General features: G+C 52.7%; 1 protein-coding gene, 9 non-coding genes and 3 pseudogenes across 10 annotated transcripts; all 13 read right to left on the reverse strand.

Moving 5' to 3' along the window:
* Positions 1–426: 426 nt before the first annotated feature.
* LOC149368113 (5S ribosomal RNA) lies at positions 427–545 on the reverse strand. Its single transcript, XR_016287426.1, has one exon. It is a non-coding gene; the product is annotated as a 5S ribosomal RNA (ribosomal RNA).
* A 546-nt stretch (positions 546–1091) lies between these two features.
* On the reverse strand, positions 1092–1210 carry LOC149368114 (5S ribosomal RNA). The gene has a single exon (XR_016287437.1). It is a non-coding gene; the product is annotated as a 5S ribosomal RNA (ribosomal RNA).
* A 546-nt stretch (positions 1211–1756) lies between these two features.
* Positions 1757–1875, reverse strand: LOC149368115 (5S ribosomal RNA). The gene has a single exon (XR_016287450.1). It is a non-coding gene; the product is annotated as a 5S ribosomal RNA (ribosomal RNA).
* Positions 1876–2421: 546 nt separating this feature from the next.
* LOC149368116 (5S ribosomal RNA) lies at positions 2422–2540 on the reverse strand. The gene has a single exon (XR_016287463.1). It is a non-coding gene; the product is annotated as a 5S ribosomal RNA (ribosomal RNA).
* A 549-nt stretch (positions 2541–3089) lies between these two features.
* LOC149368117 (5S ribosomal RNA) lies at positions 3090–3208 on the reverse strand. The gene has a single exon (XR_016287474.1). It is a non-coding gene; the product is annotated as a 5S ribosomal RNA (ribosomal RNA).
* Positions 3209–3751: 543 nt separating this feature from the next.
* Positions 3752–3870, reverse strand: LOC149368118 (5S ribosomal RNA). The gene has a single exon (XR_016287485.1). It is a non-coding gene; the product is annotated as a 5S ribosomal RNA (ribosomal RNA).
* Positions 3871–4415: 545 nt separating this feature from the next.
* On the reverse strand, positions 4416–4534 carry LOC149368119 (5S ribosomal RNA; annotated as a pseudogene).
* A 5431-nt stretch (positions 4535–9965) lies between these two features.
* On the reverse strand, positions 9966–10084 carry LOC149368120 (5S ribosomal RNA). Its single transcript, XR_016287496.1, has one exon. It is a non-coding gene; the product is annotated as a 5S ribosomal RNA (ribosomal RNA).
* Positions 10085–10629: 545 nt separating this feature from the next.
* On the reverse strand, positions 10630–10748 carry LOC149368121 (5S ribosomal RNA). Its single transcript, XR_016287507.1, has one exon. It is a non-coding gene; the product is annotated as a 5S ribosomal RNA (ribosomal RNA).
* Positions 10749–11292: 544 nt separating this feature from the next.
* Positions 11293–11411, reverse strand: LOC149368122 (5S ribosomal RNA; annotated as a pseudogene).
* A 3579-nt stretch (positions 11412–14990) lies between these two features.
* LOC149368123 (uncharacterized) lies at positions 14991–16241 on the reverse strand. Its single transcript, XM_089569798.1, has one exon. The coding sequence runs from the start codon at positions 16239–16241 to the stop codon at positions 14991–14993; it is 1251 nt and encodes a 416-aa protein (XP_089425924.1).
* A 605-nt stretch (positions 16242–16846) lies between these two features.
* Positions 16847–16965, reverse strand: LOC149368124 (5S ribosomal RNA; annotated as a pseudogene).
* A 581-nt stretch (positions 16966–17546) lies between these two features.
* LOC149368125 (5S ribosomal RNA) lies at positions 17547–17665 on the reverse strand. Its single transcript, XR_016287518.1, has one exon. It is a non-coding gene; the product is annotated as a 5S ribosomal RNA (ribosomal RNA).
* Positions 17666–18173: the final 508 nt, after the last annotated feature.

An 18173-nucleotide genomic window follows, 5' to 3' on the forward strand; every position in this document is an offset into this window, starting at 1 on the left:
CGCTTTTCTCAGCCGTTCTGGCGAACCTAAACCACTGCGGCATGCACGGAAAGAGCAGCGGGAGCGAGCCTGTGTTGTTTACACATGGACCGGCAGTGGGTGCGGTGCATGGTGCGGTGGGCGCATATTGTGCGCTTCTGCGCAGTGTTATGCGCACACTGGGCCTCCCAGCTATCTTGGGGCTTTGCTAGAGTTTAATCTGCAGTGTACCCGCCGCGGCAGACGTCAGAATGACAGCCGAGACGCCACGGGTTCGCTTCGAGTTTTGCCACAGTTTCGCGTCCGCACGTACTACACGTTGGACACGTTGCCGATGAGATTGTATTATCGATAACAAAATAACGTCACCTCCTATAGTTGCCTGAGACACTGCGCAACTATGACAGAAAAAAAAAACGTGAAGGGCGAATAAAAATGCAAAAGAAATGCCATCAGCACTCGGTGTTCCCAGGTGGTCTCCCTCCCAAGTACTGACCGAGCCCAATGCTGCTTAGCTTCGGTGATCGGACGAGAACCGGCGTATTCAACATGGTATGGCCGATGGCGAGAGACAGTGCTTTCCGAGTCTTTATGTACTGTGTTTGGCCCTCGAGGATGCAAAACTGCGCATGGATACTTCCCTCGCTCGTGGCAACAGCCGCCAAGCGTGCAGTTACCTGCCCTGCGCTTTTCTCAGCCGTTCTGGCGAACCTAAACCACTGCGGCATGCACGGAAAGAGCAGCGGGAGCGAGCCTGTGTTGTTTACACATGGACCGGCAGTGGGTGCGGTGCATGGTGCGGTGGGCGCATATTGTGCGCTTCTGCGCAGTGTTATGCGCACACTGGGCCTCCCAGCTATCTTGGGGCTTTGCTAGAGTTTAATCTGCAGTGTACCCGCCGCGGCAGACGTCAGAATGACAGCCGAGACGCCACGGGTTCGCTTCGAGTTTTGCCACAGTTTCGCGTCCGCACGTACTACACGTTGGACACGTTGCCGATTAGATTGTATTATCGATAACAAAATAACGTCACCTCCTATAGTTGCCTGAGACACTGCGCAACTATGACAGAAAAAAAAAAACGTGAAGGGCGAATAAAAATGCAAAAGAAATGCCATCAGCACTCGGTGTTCCCAGGTGGTCTCCCTCCCAAGTACTGACCGAGCCCAATGCTGCTTAGCTTCGGTGATCGGACGAGAACCGGCGTATTCAACATGGTATGGCCGATGGCGAGAGACAGTGCTTTCCGAGTCTTTATGTACTGTGTTTGGCCCTCGAGGATGCAAAACTGCGCATGGATACTTCCCTCGCTCGTGGCAACAGCCGCCAAGCGTGCAGTTACCTGCCCTGCGCTTTTCTCAGCCGTTCTGGCGAACCTAAACCACTGCGGCATGCACGGAAAGAGCAGCGGGAGCGAGCCTGTGTTGTTTACACATGGACCGGCAGTGGGTGCGGTGCATGGTGCGGTGGGCGCATATTGTGCGCTTCTGCGCAGTGTTATGCGCACACTGGGCCTCCCAGCTATCTTGGGGCTTTGCTAGAGTTTAATCTGCAGTGTACCCGCCGCGGCAGACGTCAGAATGACAGCCGAGACACCACGGGTTCGCTTCGAGTTTTGCCACAGTTTCGCGTCCGCACGTACTACACGTTGGACACGTTGCCGATGAGATTGTATTATCGATAACAAAATAACGTCACCTCCTATAGTTGCCTGAGACACTGCGCAACTATGACAGAAAAAAAAAAACGTGAAGGGCGAATAAAAATGCAAAAGAAATGCCATCAGCACTCGGTGTTCCCAGGTGGTCTCCCTCCCAAGTACTGACCGAGCCCAATGCTGCTTAGCTTCGGTGATCGGACGAGAACCGGCGTATTCAACATGGTATGGCCGATGGCGAGAGACAGTGCTTTCCGAGTCTTTATGTACTGTGTTTGGCCCTCGAGGATGCAAAACTGCGCATGGATACTTCCCTCGCTCGTGGCAACAGCCGCCAAGCGTGCAGTTACCTGCCCTGCGCTTTTCTCAGCCGTTCTGGCGAACCTAAACCACTGCGGCATGCACGGAAAGAGCAGCGGGAGCGAGCCTGTGTTGTTTACACATGGACCGGCAGTGGGTGCGGTGCATGGTGCGGTGGGCGCATATTGTGCGCTTCTGCGCAGTGTTATGCGCACACTGGGCCTCCCAGCTATCTTGGGGCTTTGCTAGAGTTTAATCTGCAGTGTACCCGCCGCGGCAGACGTCAGAATGACAGCCGAGACGCCACGGGTTCGCTTCGAGTTTTGCCACAGTTTCGCGTCCGCACGTACTACACGTTGGACACGTTGCCGATGAGATTGTATTATCGATAACAAAATAACGTCACCTCCTATAGTTGCCTGAGACACTGCGCAACTATGACAGAAAAAAAAAAACGTGAAGGGCGAATAAAAATGCAAAAGAAATGCCATCAGCACTCGGTGTTCCCAGGTGGTCTCCCTCCCAAGTACTGACCGAGCCCAATGCTGCTTAGCTTCGGTGATCGGACGAGAACCGGCGTATTCAACATGGTATGGCCGATGGCGAGAGACAGTGTTTTCCGAGTCTTTATGTACTGTGTTTGGCCCTCGAGGATGCAAAACTGCGCATGGATACTTCCCTCGCTCGTGGCAACAGCCGCCAAGCGTGCAGTTACCTGCCCTGCGCTTTTCTCAGCTGTTCTGGCGAACCTAAACCACTGCGGCATGCACGGAAAGAGCAGCGGGAGCGAGCCTGTGTTGTTTACACATGGACCGGCAGTGGGTGCGGTGCATGGTGCGGTGGGCGCATATTGTGCGCTTCTGCGCATTGTTATGCACACACTGGGCCTCCCAGCTATCTTGGGGCTTTGCTAGAGTTTAATCTGCAGTGTACCCGCCGCGGCAGACGTCAGAATGACAGCCGAGACGCCACGGGTTCGCTTCGAGTTTTGCCACAGTTTCGCGTCCGCACGTACTACACGTTGGACACGTTGCCGATGAGATTGTATTATCGATAACAAAATAACGTCACCTCCTATAGTTGCCCGAGACACTGCGCAACTATGACAGAAAAAAAAAAAAAACGTGAAGGGCGAATAAAAATGCAAAAGAAATGCCATCAGCACTCGGTGTTCCCAGGTGGTCTCCCTCCCAAGTACTGACCGAGCCCAATGCTGCTTAGCTTCGGTGATCGGACGAGAACCGGCGTATTCAACATGGTATGGCCGATGGCGAGAGACAGTGCTTTCCGAGTCTTTATGTACTGTGTTTGGCCCTCGAGGATGCAAAACTGCGCATGGATACTTCCCTCGCTCGTGGCAACAGCCGCCAAGCGTGCAGTTACCTGCCCTGCGCTTTTCTCAGCCGTTCTGGCGAACCTAAACCACTGCGGCATGCACGGAAAGAGCAGCGGGAGCGAGCCTGTGTTGTTTACACATGGACCGGCAGTGGGTGCGGTGCATGGTGCGGTGGGCGCATATTGTGCGCTTCTGCGCAGTGTTATGCGCACACTGGGCCTCCCAGCTATCTTGGGGCTTTGCTAGAGTTTAATCTGCAGTGTACCCGCCGCGGCAGACGTCAGAATGACAGCCGAGACGCCACGGGTTCGCTTCGAGTTTTGCCACAGTTTCGCGTCCGCACGTACTACACGTTGGACACGTTGCCGATGAGATTGTATTATCGATAACAAAATAACGTCACCTCCTATAGTTGCCTGAGACACTGCGCAACTATGACAGAAAAAAAAACGTGAAGGGCGAATAAAATTCAAAAGAAATGCCATCAGCACTCGGTGTTCCCAGGTGGTCTCCCTCCCAAGTACTGACCGAGCCCAATGCTGCTTAGCTTCGGTGATCGGACGAGAACCGGCGTATTCAACATGGTATGGCCGATGGCGAGAGACAGTGCTTTCCGAGTCTTTATGTACTGTGTTTGGCCCTCGAGGATGCAAAACTGCGCATGGATACTTCCCTCGCTCGTGGCAACAGCCGCCAAGCGTGCAGTTACCTGCCCTGCGCTTTTCTCAGCCGTTCTGGCGAACCTAAACCACTGCGGCATGCACGGAAAGAGCAGCGGGAGCGAGCCTGTGTTGTTTACACATGGACCGGCAGTGGGTGCGGTGCATGGTGCGGTGGGCGCATATTGTGCGCTTCTGCGCAGTGTTATGCGCACACTGGGCCTCCCAGCTATCTTGGGGCTTTGCTAGAGTTTAATCTGCAGTGTACCCGCCGCGGCAGACGTCAGAATGACAGCCGAGACGCCACGGGTTCGCTTCGAGTTTTGCCACAGTTTCGCGTCCGCACGTACTACACGTTGGACACGTTGCCGATGAGATTGTATTATCGATAACAAAATAACGTCACCTCCTATAGTTGCCTGAGACACTGCGCAACTATGACAGAAAAAAAAAACGTGAAGGGCGAATAAAAATGCAAAAGAAATGCCATCAGCACTCGGTGTTCCCAGGTGGTCTCCCTCCCAAGTACTGACCGAGCCCAATGCTGCTTAGCTTCGGTGATCGGACGAGAACCGGCGTATTCAACATGGTATGGCCGATTTTTTTTTTTTTTTTTTTTCTTTATTGCCTGGCTTTGACATACAAACTGGACAACACTAACAATCAACAAAAGACAATAACTATGTACACACTACTTGTGGTCAGCCAGCATAAATCTGGCTTCGTCCAATTAAAATTCACGCAACGTACAGAGCGGCTCTACTCTTGAGAGCCACTCCGGAGGCTCCGCAGCGGCTTTCTGAATGGCGAGAAACATGTCCATGCTTTCGCGGAAATAAATTCTAGCAGGTCTTGCGTCTCTGTCACAATGGTAGCCTGCCATTCTGGAGCGCCATATACAGTGGAGGCCTGTCAGCATTATTAAATCGAAAGGCACCCCATCCTCATTTTCAACACATAAGAACCGGATGCCATACGGGTCTAGTGGAAATTCTTTCTTTAATGTTCGCTGCAATACATCCCAAAAATAAACCCCTTCCCAACAGTGTAAAAATACATGGTCTATTGTTTCCGGCTTTCTGCAAATTAAACAGTTAGATCCCCAAGGTAAAAATAATTCCTTTCCTTCTAAAAATTTTTTAACCGGTAAGGTTCCGGTGTGCAGCTTAAAAAAGAAGGTTTTCGTTCCTGATGGCACCTGCATATTTTTAACTCTCTTTAAAACATCTTTGCCTTGGCCTCCACTGTACAAGGCCCTGTACAAGGGCACCGGGAAAACTACATCGCACAAAGCACGGTAGAGTTTCTTTCTTTTCACAGTCGACAGAAAGTCATTTGAAAACCGCGCGGAAAGAAACCTTACACTGGCAACGATTTCCCGGTAAAAACCGGTGACCCTACTGTAAACCTCAGCAGTTCCGACTATGTACTCTGGAAGGAGATGCCGCAGCCTAACTTGGCATACGGTACGCAAAAACGGGTCTCTTGTGTCCCGAAGAAACAAAAAACGATTGACCAGCTGTCTCAAAAACAAATGGCCCAGTCCCAGCCCGCCTTCTTGAACCCGTCGGAACAGGTTGGTCCGGCTGCAGCGCTCCCATTCAGACGACCAGACAAAGACGGCGAAAATTCGGTGCAGCTTTTGAATGCTTAGCCGTGAACAGTGCAACACCTGCATTACGTACCAGAGCCTGCTGATAAAGAACAAGTTGCAAACAGTGGCTCTGGCGAAAATGGACAAGGTCGTTCCTTTCCACTTATCCGCTCTCTCCCGTATCTCTTTAATCTGTCCTGTCCAATACTGTTCACTGTCACGGTAAGCAGCAAGTGGAACGCCCAAGTATTTATCTGGCGTTGTCGTCCAAGGCACGCTGGCAAACCGCTCAGGCGTAGATGCCCACCCGCCATGCCACAGCCCGAGGCACTTCGACCAGTTAACCCCGCTTCCTGTAGCTTGGCTGAAATCTCGTACACACTGAACAGCCTCGCTTATGCTTCCCTCGTCAACGGAAAACACAGCAATGTCATCTGCATACGCCAAGAGCTTTACTTCGGCTGCTTGTAAAGTGAATCCGTTAATACTATTGTTTTTCAGAATCTTTAAACAAAGGGTCTCCACATAAATACAAAATAAAAGGGGGCTGAGGGGACAGCCCTGGCGCACCGAACGCTGCACGCTAATGGGGGCCCCCAGACTCTTGTTAACTATCAATCTCGTCGTGCAGTTCCGGTATGCCAGGGCCACACCCTCGCGGATAACAGAACCAACATTAACATGGCCTAATACTGAAAACAAAAGTTCATGGGCAACGCAGTCAAAAGCCTTTTCCAAATCGATCTGAAGAATAGCCACCTGACCATCAGTGTCATCACAGGTTTCTAAGACACTGCGCGCAACGTGTATATTTGTAAAAATAGACCGCCCTTTAATCCCGCAGGTCTGATGCGGACCAACTAATAAATGAATCACGGTCTGCAACCTTCGTGCCAAAATCTTCATGTAAATTTTGTACTCGACGTTAGTGAGTGCTATGGGTCGGTATGCTGTTACCAATCGTAATCTGTCTATGTCGTCCGTCTTGGGAATAAGCACAGTATGGGACGACCCATAGGACGGAGGCAGTGCTTTTACTTTATAGGCTTCATTAAAGATTACCTGCAAGACCGGGGAAATTACATTTTTAAATTCTTTGTAGAATGCCGCGCTGAACCCGTCCGGTCCAGGCGACTTACCAGGGTTTAAACTATCTATTGCCTGCTCAACTTCCAATTGAGTTATCGCCTGCTCTAATCTGTCTTTAGTTTCGTCGTCCAGGCGCGGCATCTCGGCCAGAAACGCCTCCTTAAATGTGACAACATCTACCGGATGCAATGCGAAGAGCGCCTGATAATGCTCGAAAAAAGCTGCTTTGATATGATCGATGTCCGTTTTTGAAACACCTCTCCATTCTATTTCGTTTATGTGGTTTCTTTCGGCACGGGCTTTTTCTAAACCAAGCGCTCGTTTCGTTGGCGCTTCCCCTGCAGCCATGTCTTCTGCCCTTGCCCTCACCAGCGCTCCCCGATAACGTTCTTCTTCGATAAGCTGTAACTTTTGTTTGGTTTTTCTTATGTCTTCTATCCATGTACCAGGCGCTCGGCATTCCTGTTTTATCATCTTCTGAAGCAGTGCCTTTAGCTCCATTTCCTCTTTTTTTGCTTCATGACGTATACAGGTGGCTCTTTCTATTGCTTTTAATTTTAAAGTTTCTTTAGTGAGCTCCCACTGCTGCCAAATCCTCATGTTGCTACTTGGTTCTATTTTTGCTATTTCTTCCCTTACAGCTTGGTTATAAAATTCGTCCTGAAGTAGTTTGTCGTTTAACTTCCACATTTCCCACGAAAAAACATTCCCCTTCTTAACAATTCCTATGCAACATTGAACTAAACAGTGGTCAGAAAATGAAACCGGCACTACTCCATAACTATTGCATTTAGGTACAGTATCCGCGGATGCATAAATGCGGTCTAGCCGTGCGTGACTTGAGCCCTCGAATCGTGTGTACTTTACAGCACGCGCTCCTTCAAGACACTCAGCGACATCCTCGAGGTTGCAGTTCACAATCACTCGCAACAACACTTGAGTGCTCTTATCTCGGAAATTTCGGACACTTGTCTTGTCGCGCGCGCTAAGAACACAGTTATAATCGCCCATAACAATCAGCTGTCTGTCCGTGCGAAGCCGTTCTTGGACACTTTCAAAAAACGTGGCTCGGCCATCAACCGAATTAGGAGCGTACAGGCAAACAATGCGCCAGTCAGTGTTGCACAGTGAAAAATCTATGGACACGTATCGACCCGACAAACACGAATAATGACCGTGTACCTCTAGCCCCGGCAACTTCTTGACAAACAGAATACAACCTGCCGATGTGCCCACCGCATGGCTGACAACGGCAAAATATCTAGACGTGAAACGCCGCACCATGCTCCCGGTCTCTTCCTCACCATCGACTTTAGTTTCCTGCACTGCTAATATATCAATGTCTTGCTCCGTTATAAGTCGGTACAGCTGGCTTTGTTTTCTTTTGCCTGCCAGGCCTCTGACATTTAAGGTAGCGACTTTGAACGGAGTTGCGGAAGCCATTTCAACTTAAGAAGAAGGGACCGAAAGCATGGTGCTTACCTCCCGCGCCTAGCATGTCGCTAGACGATGCCGTCGCCGCCGGTGTCATCCGGCGCGAGCACATGGACCTGGTCAGGCGGCGCCTTGCCGCCGCCACGCCTGTCATCCGGAACCTTCGGGCGCGGTCGCAGACTGGGTCGTCGTGCTTGGGGCGTCTTTGTCGGCGGTTCCTCCACGCTGGAATCCGCTGCCTTCTCCCCGTCGGCCTTGGTCTCGGTGTGCGGACGCTTCGCAGGGGTGGTCACGCCGGTGTTCACGCGGGCGTCGGCCTTCTCGTCGCGGTTCTCGCTGGCCGCCTTTGTTTCCACGTCCACGTGCTCTGGCGGGCTCGGGTTTTCTTTGGGCGTCTCCACAGGCGTCGAAGAGAGGTCAGTAGTTAGCGACGCGCTCTCCTGTGCGCCAGCCCCGTCGGCGTTGCTGCTCGAGACAGCTGGTTCAACCCCCGCCGTTTTGCCCGTGTCGTCGATGCCGCTGGCTGCTTCCTCCGCCTCGACGACATCCATGAGCTCTGCGGAGTCGCTCGCCGCTACACGCCCTGTAGCCGACGCGTAGGTGCGCACGCAGTCAGCCTCGGAGTGTCCATAGCGACGGCACTTCGAGCACCTGGGCACCTTACAATCACGGCGCACGTGCCCCGTGCCGCTGCAGCGCAGGCACTGCATCGGCCGCCCTGGCACCACCACGAGAGCCAACTCGCCAGCGACTCGTACCTGGTGGGGCAGGTCATCCACCTTCACGCCTGGCTTCAGTTTGAGGAGCACGGTCCTCGTGGTGGACCCCTTCTCCTTCATGCCGGCGACGCGCCAACGCTCCCGGGTGACTTCGGTCACGTTGCCGAACGCCGCGAATGCCGTACGGATGTCCTCGTCGGCGACGCCGTGAAGCATCCAGTGCAGTCGCAGCTTGACCTGGTGGTCCTCTGGGTCAAAAACGATGCAGCGGCGTCCCTTGACTTCCAGCTCCTTCATGGCGGCCAGTTTCTTTGCGGCGTCAGCGCTGCTGAAGGTCACCGCCCACACGTGGTTTATCTGGTACGCCCCCAACGCCACGACGTCGGGGAGCGCACCAACGTTGGCGAGGGCGTCCCTGAAGTCTTCGACCCTGTAGGGTCGCACACGCACGTCGCCGTGCAGAAAAACCGTGTTTAAAACAACACGTCCGGTGGGCAGGGTAGGCAGAACGATCTCGTATTCCTTATCAGCTTCGCTGGAAAACCTGTTTCCGCGGCCGGCAACGGCCGCTATCGCCGCTCCGTGGGAGCCCATGATTCTGCGTCCGTCACTCACGGTGGCTGGAAGTAGAATGACATGGTATGGCCGATGGCGAGAGACAGTGCTTTCCGAGTCTTTATGTACTGTGTTTGGCCCTCGAGGATGCAAAACTGCGCATGGATACTTCCCTCGCTCGTGGCAACAGCCGCCAAGCGTGCAGTTACCTGCCCTGCGCTTTTCTCAGCCGTTCTGGCGAACCTAAACCACTGCGGCATGCACGGAAAGAGCAGCGGGAGCGAGCCTGTGTTGTTTACACATGGACCGGCAGTGGGTGCGGTGCATGGTGCGGTGGGCGCATATTGTGCGCTTCTGCGCAGTGTTATGCGCACACTGGGCCTCCCAGCTATCTTGGGGCTTTGCTAGAGTTTAATCTGCAGTGTACCCGCCGCGGCAGACGTCAGAATGACAGCCGAGACGCCACGGGTTCGCTTCGAGTTTTGCCACAGTTTCGCGTCCGCACGTACTACACGTTGGACACGTTGCCGATGAGATTGTATTATCGATAACAAAATAACGTCACCTCCTATAGTTGCCTGAGACACTGCGCAACTATGACAGAAAAAAAAAACGTGAAGGGCGAATAAAAATGCAAAAGAAATGCCATCAGCACTCGGTGTTCCCAGGTGGTCTCCCTCCCAAGTACTGACCGAGCCCAATGCTGCTTAGCTTCGGTGATCGGACGAGAACCGGCGTATTCAACATGGTATGGCCGATGGCGAGAGACAGTGCTTTCCGAGTCTTTATGTACTGTGTTTGGCCCTCGAGGATGCAAAACTGCGCATGGATACTTCCCTCGCTCGTGGCAACAGCCGCCAAGCGTGCAGTTACCTGCCCTGCGCTTTTCTCAGCCGTTCTGGCGAACCTAAACCACTGCGGCATGCACGGAAAGAGCAGCGGGAGCGAGCCTGTGTTGTTTACACATGGACCGGCAGTGGGTGCGGTGCATGGTGCGGTGGGCGCATATTGTGCGCTTCTGCGCAGTGTTATGCGCACACTGGGCCTCCCAGCTATCTTGGGGCTTTGCTAGAGTTTAATCTGCAGTGTACCCGCCGCGGCAGACGTCAGAATGACAGCCGAGACGCCACGGGTTCGCTTCGAGTTTTGCCACAGTTTCGCGTCCGCACGTACTACACGTTGGACACGTTGCCGATGAGATTGTATTATCGATAACAAAATAACGTCACCTCCTATAGTTGCCTGAGACACTGCGCAACTATGACAGAAAAAAAAAACGTGAAGGGCGAATAAAAATGCAAAAGAAATGCCATCAGCACTCGGTGTTCCCAGGTGGTCTCCCTCCCAAGTACTGACCGAGCCCAATGCTGCTTAGCTTCGGTGATCGGACGAGAACCGGCGTATTCAACATGGTATGGCCGATGGCGAGAGACAGTGCTTTCCGAGTCTTTATGTACTGTGTTTGGCCCTCGAGGATGCAAAACTGCGCATGGATACTTCCCTCGCTCGTGGCAACAGCCGCCAAGCGTGCAGTTACCTGCCCTGCGCTTTTCTCAGCCGTTCTGGCGAACCTAAACCACTGCGGCATGCACGGAAAGAGCAGCGGGAGCGAGCCTGTGTTGTTTACACATGGACCGGCAGTGGGTGCGGTGCATGGTGCGGTGGGCCCATATTGTGCGCTTCTGCGCAGTGTTATGCGCACACTGGGCCTCCCAGCTATCTTGGGGCTTTGCTAGAGTTTAATCTGCAGTGTACCCGCCGCGGCAGACGTCAGAATGACAGCCGAGACGCCACGGGTTCGCTTCGAGTTTTGCCACAGTTTCGCGTCCGCACGTACTACACGTTGGACACGTTGCCGATGAGATTGTATTATCGATAACAAAATAACGTCACCTCCTATAGTTGCCTGAGACACTGCGCAACTATGACAGAAAAAAAAACGTGAAGGGCGAATAAAAATGCAAAAGAAATGCCATCAGCACTCGATGTTCCCAGGTGGTCTCCCTCCCAAGTACTGACCGAGCCCAATGCTGCTTAGCTTCGGTGATCGGACGAGAACCGGCGTATTCAACATGGTATGGCCGATTTTTTTTTTTTTTTTCTTTATTGCCTGGCTTTGACACAAAAAACTGGACAACACAAACAATCAACAAAAGACAATAACTATGTACACACGACTTGTGGTCGGCCAGCATAAATCTGGCTTCGTCCAATTAAAATTCACGCAACGTACAGAGCGGCTCTAGTCTTGAGAGCCACTCCGGAGGCTCCGCAGCGGCTTTCTGAATGGCCAGAAACATCTCCATACTTTCACGAAAGTAAATTCTGGCAGGTCTTGCGTCACTGTCACAATGCCAGCCTGCCATTCTGGAGCGCCATATACAGTGGAGGCCCATCAGCATTATTAAATCGAAAGGCACCCCATCCTCATTTTCAACACATAAGAACCGGATGCCATACGGGTCTAGTGGAAATTCTTTCTTTAATGTTCGCTGCAATACATCCCATAAATAAACCCCTTCCCAACAGTGTAAAAATACATGGTCTATTGTTTCCGGCTTTCTGCAAATTAAACAGTGAGTTCCCCAGGGTAAAAACAATTCCTTTCCCTCTAAAAATTTTTTAACCGGTAAGGTCCCGGTGTGCAACTTAAAAAAGAAGGTTTTTGTTCCAGGCGGCACCTGCATTTTTTTCACTCTCTTTAAAACATCTTTGCCTGGGCCTCCACTGTACAAGGCCCTGTACAAGGGCTCGGGGAAAACTACATCGCACAAGGCACGGTGGAGTTTCTTTCGTTTCACACTGGCCAGAAAGTCATTTGAAAACCGCGCGGAAAGAAACCTTACACTGGCTACGACTTCCCGGTAAAAACCGGTGACCCTACTATACACCTCAGCAGTTCCGACTATGTACTCTGGAAGTAGATGCCGCAGCCTAACTTGGCATACGGTACGCAAAAAAGGGTCTCTTGTGTCCCTAAAAAACAAAAAACGATTGACCAGCTGTCGCAAAAACAAATGTCCCAATCCCAACCCGCCCTCTTGTACCCGTCGGAACAGGTTGGTCCGGCTGCAGCGCTCCCATTCAGACGACCAGATAAAGACGGCGAAAATTCGGTGTAGCTTTTGAATACTTAACCGTGAACAGTGCAACACCTGCATTACATACCAGAGCCTGCTGATAAAGAACAGGTTGCAAACAGTGGCTCTGGCGAAAATCGACAAGGTCGTTCCTTTCCACTTATCAGCTCTCTCCCGTGTCTCTTTGACCTGTCCTGTCCAATAATGTTCACTGTCACGGTAAGCATCGAGCGGAACGCCCAAGTACTTATCTGGCGTTGTCGTCCAAGGCACGCTGGCAAACCGCTCAGGCGTAGATGCCCACCCGCCATGCCACAGCCCAAGGCACTTCGACCAGTTAACCCCGCTGCCTGTAGCTTGGCTGAAATCGCGTACACATTGAACAGCCTCGCTTATGCCTCTCTTGTCAACGGCAAACACAGCAATATCATCAGCGTACGCCAAGAGCTTTACTTCGGCTGCTTGTAAAGTAAATCCGTTAATACTCCTGTTTTTCAGAATCTTTAAACAAAGGGTCTCCACATAAATACAAAATAAAAGAGGGCTGAGGGGACAGCCCTGGCGCACCGAACGCTGCACGCTAATGGGGGCCCCCAGACTCTTGTTAACGATCAATCTCGTCGTGCAGTTCCGGTATGCCAGGGCCACACCCTCGCGGATAACAGAACCAACATTAACATGGTCTAATACTGAAAACAAAAGTTCATGGGCAACACAGTCAAAAGCCTTTTCCAAATCGATCTGTAGAATAGCCACCTGACCATTAGTGTCATCACATGTTTCTAAGACACTGCGCGCAACGTGAATATTTGTGAAAATAGACCGCCCTTTAATGCCGCAGGTTTGATGCGGACCAACTAATAAATGAATCACGGTCTGCAGCCTTCGTGCCAAAACCTTCATGTAAATTTTGTACTCGACGTTAGTGAGTGCTATGGGTCGATATGCTGCTACCAGTCGTAATCTGTCTGTGTCGTCCGTTTTCGGAATCAGCACAGTATGGGAAGAGCCATAGGACGGAGGCAGTGATTTTAGTTTAAAGGCTTCATTAAAGATGACTGTCAAGACCGGGGAAATTACATGCTTGAATTCTTTGTAGAATGCCGCGCTGAACCCGTCCGGTCCAGGCGACTTACCTGGGTTTAAACTGTCTATTGCTTGCTCGACTTCCAATTGAGTTATCGCCTGCTCTAATCTGTCTTTAGTTTCGTCGTCCAGGCGCGGCATCTCGGCCAGAAACGCCTCCTTAAAAGTGACAACGTCTACCGGATGCAATGTGAAGAGCGCCTGGTAATGCTCGAAAAAAGCTGCTTTGATATGATCGATGTCCGTTTTAGAAACACCTCTCCATTCTATTTCGTTTATGTGGTTTCTTTCGGCACGGGCTTTTTCTAAACCAAGCGCTCGTTTCGTTGGCGCTTCCCCTGCGGCCATGTCTTCTGCCCTTGCCCTCACCAGCGCTCCCCGATAACGTTCTTCTTCGATAAGCTGTAACTTTTGTTTGGTTTTCCTTATGTCTTCTATCCATTGACCAGGCGCTCGGCATTCCTGTTTTATCATCTTCTGAAGCAGTGCCTTTAGTTCCATTTCCTCTTTTTTTGCTTCATGACGTATACAGGTGGCTCTATCTATTGCTTTTAATTTTAAAGTTTCTTTAGTGAGCTCCCACTGCTGCCAAATCCTCATGTTACTACTTGGTTCTATTTTTGCTATTTCTTCCCTTACAGCTCGGTTATAAAAGTCGTCCTGGAGTAGCTTCTCATTTAACTTCCACATTTCCCATGAAAAACCATTCCCCTTCTTAATGAATCCTATGCAGCATTGAACCAAACAGTGGTCAGTAAATGAAACCGGCAGAACTACATAACTATTGCATTTAGGGACTGTTTCCGCGGATGCATAAATTCGGTCTAGCCGTGCGTGACTTGTGCCCTCGAATCGTGTGTACCTTACAGCACGCGTTCCTTCAAGACACTCTGCTACATCCTCGAGGTTGCAGTTCACAATCATTCGTAACAACACTTCGGTGCTTTTATCCCTGAAACCTCGGACGCTTGTCTTGTCGCGCGCACTAAGAACACAGTTGTAATCGCCCATAACAATGAGCTGCCTGTCCGTGCGAAGCCGTTCTTCGACGCTTTCAAAAAACGCGGCTCGGCCATCAACCACATTAGGTGCATACAGACAAACAATGCGCCAGTCGATGTTACAGAGCGAAAAATCGATGGACACGTATCGACCCGACAGGCACGAATGATGACCGTGTACTTCTATCCCCGGCAACTTCTTAACAAAAAGAATACAGCCAGCCGATGTGCCTACAGCATGGCTAACGACGGCAAAATACCTAGACGTGAAACGTCGCACCATGCTCCCGGTCTCCTCCTCCCCGTCGACTTTGGTCTCCTGCACTGCCAGTATATCGATATCTTGCTCCGTTACAAGTCGGTACAGCTGGCTTTGTTTTCTTTTACCTGCCAGACCTCTAACATTTAGGGTGGCGACTTTAAACGGAGTTGCAGAAGCCATTTTTACTTAGGAAGAGGAGACCGAAAGCATGGGGCTTACCTCTCGCGTCCAGCATGTCGCTAGACGATGCCGTCGCCGCCGGTGTCACCCGGCGCGAGCACGTACTCCTGGTCAGGCGGCGCCTTGTCGCCGCCACGCTTGTCAGTCGGGACCTTTGGGCGCGGCCGCAGGCTAGGCCGTCGCGCTTGCGGCGTCTTTGCCGGCGGTTCCTCCACGCTGGGCTCTGCTGCCTTCTCCCCGTTGGCCTTGGTCTCGGCGTGCGAACGCTTCGCAGGTGCAGTCACGCCGACGTTCACGCGGGAGTCGGCCTTGTCGTCGTGGCTCTCGCTGGCCGCCTTGCGTTCCACGTCCACGTGCACGGGCGGGCTCGCTCCATCGTTGGGCGTTTCCACTGGCGTCGAAGGCGAGTCAGCAGCTGGCGACCCGCTCTCCTGTGCGACAGCCGTGTCGGTGTTGCTACTTGCAACAGCTGGCTGAACCGCTACCCCGTCCGTTTTGCTCGCGTCGTCGGCACCGCTCGCTGCTTCCTCCGCCTCGACGACGTCCATCAGTTCTGCGGAGTCGCTCGCTGCTACATGGCCGGTAGCCGACGCGTAGGTACGAACGCAGTCAGCCTCCGAGTGTCCATAGCGTCGGCATTTCGAACACCTGGGCACCTTGCAATCGCGACGAACGTGCCCCGTGCCGCCGCAACGAAGGCACTGCATCGGCCGCCCCGGAACTACCACGAGAGCCAACTCGCCAGCGACTCGTACCTGGTGAGGCAGGTCGTCCACCTTCACGCCTGGCTTCAGTTTCAGGAGCACGGTCCTCGTGGTGGAGCCCTTCTCCTTCATGCCCGCGACGCGCCAACGCTCCCGGGTTACCTCGGTCACATTGCCGAACGCCGCGAATGCAGTCCGGATGTCCTCGTCGGCGACGCCGTGTAGCATCCAGTGGAGGCGCAGCTTGACCTGGTGGTCTTCTGGGTCAAAAACGATGCAGCGGCGTCCCTTCACTTCCAGCTCCTTCATGGCGGCCAGTTTCTTTGCGGCGTCAGCGCTGCTGAAGGTCACCGCCCACACATGGTTTATCTGGTACGCCCCCAACGCCACGACGTCGGGGAGCGCACCAACGTTGGCGAGGGCGTCTCTGAAGTCTTCGACCCTGTAGGGCCTCACACGCACGTCCCCGTGCAAAAAAACCGTGTTTAAAACAACACGTCCGGTGGGCAGGGTAGGCAGAACGATCTCGTAATCCTTATCTGCGTCGCTGGCAAACCTGTTTCCGCGGCCGGCACCGGCCGCTATCGCCGCTCCGTGGGAGCCCATGATTCTGCGTCCGTCACGCTCGGTGGCTGGAAGTAGAATGACATGGTATGGCCGATGGCGAGAGACAGTGCTTTCCGAGTCTTTATGTACTGTGTTTGGCCCTCGAGGATGCAAAACTGCGCATGGATACTTCCCTCGCTCGTGGCAACAGCCGCCAAGCGTGCAGTTACCTGCCCTGCGCTTTTCTCAGCCGTTCTGGCGAACCTAAACCACTGCGGCATGCACGGAAAGAGCAGCTGGAGCGAGCCTGTGTTGTTTACACATGGACCGGCAGTGGGTGCGGTGCATGGTGCGGTGGGCGCATATTGTGCGCTTCTGCGCAGTGTTATGCGCACACTGGGCCTCCCAGCTATCTTGGGGCTTTGCTAGAGTTTAATCTGCAGTGTACCCGCCGCGGCAGACGTCAGAATGACAGCCGAGACGCCACGGGTTCGCTTCGAGTTTTGCCACAGTTTCGCGTCCGCACGTACTACACGTTGGACACGTTGCCGATGAGATTGTATTATCGATAACAAAATAACGTCACCTCCTATAGTTGCCTGAGACACTGCGCAACTATGACAGAAAAAAAAAAACGTGAAGGGCGAATAAAAATGCAAAAGAAATGCCATCAGCACTCGGTGTTCCCAGGTGGTCTCCCTCCCAAGTACTGACCGAGCCCAATGCTGCTTAGCTTCGGTGATCGGACGAGAACCGGCGTATTCAACATGGTATGGCCGATTTTTTTTGTCTTTATTGAACATGGTATGGCCGATGGCGAGAGACAGTGCTTTCCGAGTCTTTATGTACTGTGTTTGGCCCTCGAGGATGCAAAACTGCGCATGGATACTTCCCTCGCTCGTGGCAACAGCCGCCAAGCGTGCAGTTACCTGCCCTGCGCTTTTCTCAGCCGTTCTGGCGAACCTAAACCACTGCGGCATGCACGGAAAGAGCAGCGGGAGCGAGCCTGTGTTGTTTACACATGGACCGGCAGTGGGTGCGGTGCATGGTGCGATGGGCGCATATTGTGCGCTTCTGCGCAGTGTTATGCGCACACTGGGCCTCCCAGCTATCTTGGGGCTTTGCTAGAGTTTAATCTGCAGTGTACCCGCCGCGGCAGACGTCAGAATGACAGCCGAGACGCCACGGGTTCGCTTCGAGTTTTGCCACAGTTTCGCGTCCGCACGTACTACACGTTGGACACGTTGCCGATGAGATTGTATTATCGATATCAAAATAACGTCACCTCCTATAGTTGCCTGAGACACTGCGCAACTATGACAGAAAAAAAAAAAACGTGAAGGGCGAATAAAAATGCAAAAGAAATGCCATCAGCACTCGGTGTTCCCAGGTGGTCTCCCTCCCAAGTACTGACCGAGCCCAATGCTGCTTAGCTTCGGTGATCGGACGAGAACCGGCGTATTCAACATGGTATGGCCGATGGCGAGAGACAGTGCTTTCCGAGTCTTTATGTACTGTGTTTGGCCCTCGAGGATGCAAAACTGCGCATGGATACTTCCCTCGCTCGTGGCAACAGCCGCCAAGCGTGCAGTTACCTGCCCTGCGCTTTTCTCAGCCGTTCTGGCGAACCTAAACCACTGCGGCATGCACGGAAAGAGCAGCGGGAGCGAGCCTGTGTTGTTTACACATGGACCGGCAGTGGGTGCGGTGCATGGTGCGGTGGGCGCATATTGTGCGCTTCTGCGCAGTGTTATGCGCACACTGGGCCTCCCAGCTATCTTGGGGCTTTGCTAGAGTTTAATCTGCAGTGTACCCGCCGCGGCAGACGTCAGAATGACAGCCGAGACGCCACGGGTTCGCTTCGAGTTTTGCCACAGTTTCGCGTCCGCACGTACTACACGTTGGACACGTTGCCGATGAGATTGTATTATCGATAACAAAATAACGTCACCTCCTATAGTTGCCTGAGACACTGCGCAACTATGACAGAAA

The sequence above is a fragment of the Amblyomma mixtum genome, chromosome 1 (assembly GCF_055824585.1).
Source record: "Amblyomma mixtum isolate Tamu chromosome 1, ASM5582458v1, whole genome shotgun sequence".
NCBI lineage: Eukaryota > Metazoa > Arthropoda > Arachnida > Ixodida > Ixodidae > Amblyomma > Amblyomma mixtum.

Coding starts and splice junctions, on each gene's coding strand:
- LOC149368123 (XM_089569798.1), bottom strand. CDS start 16,241: ATGGGCTCCCACGGAGCGGCGATAGCGGCCGGTGCCGGCCGCGGAAAC.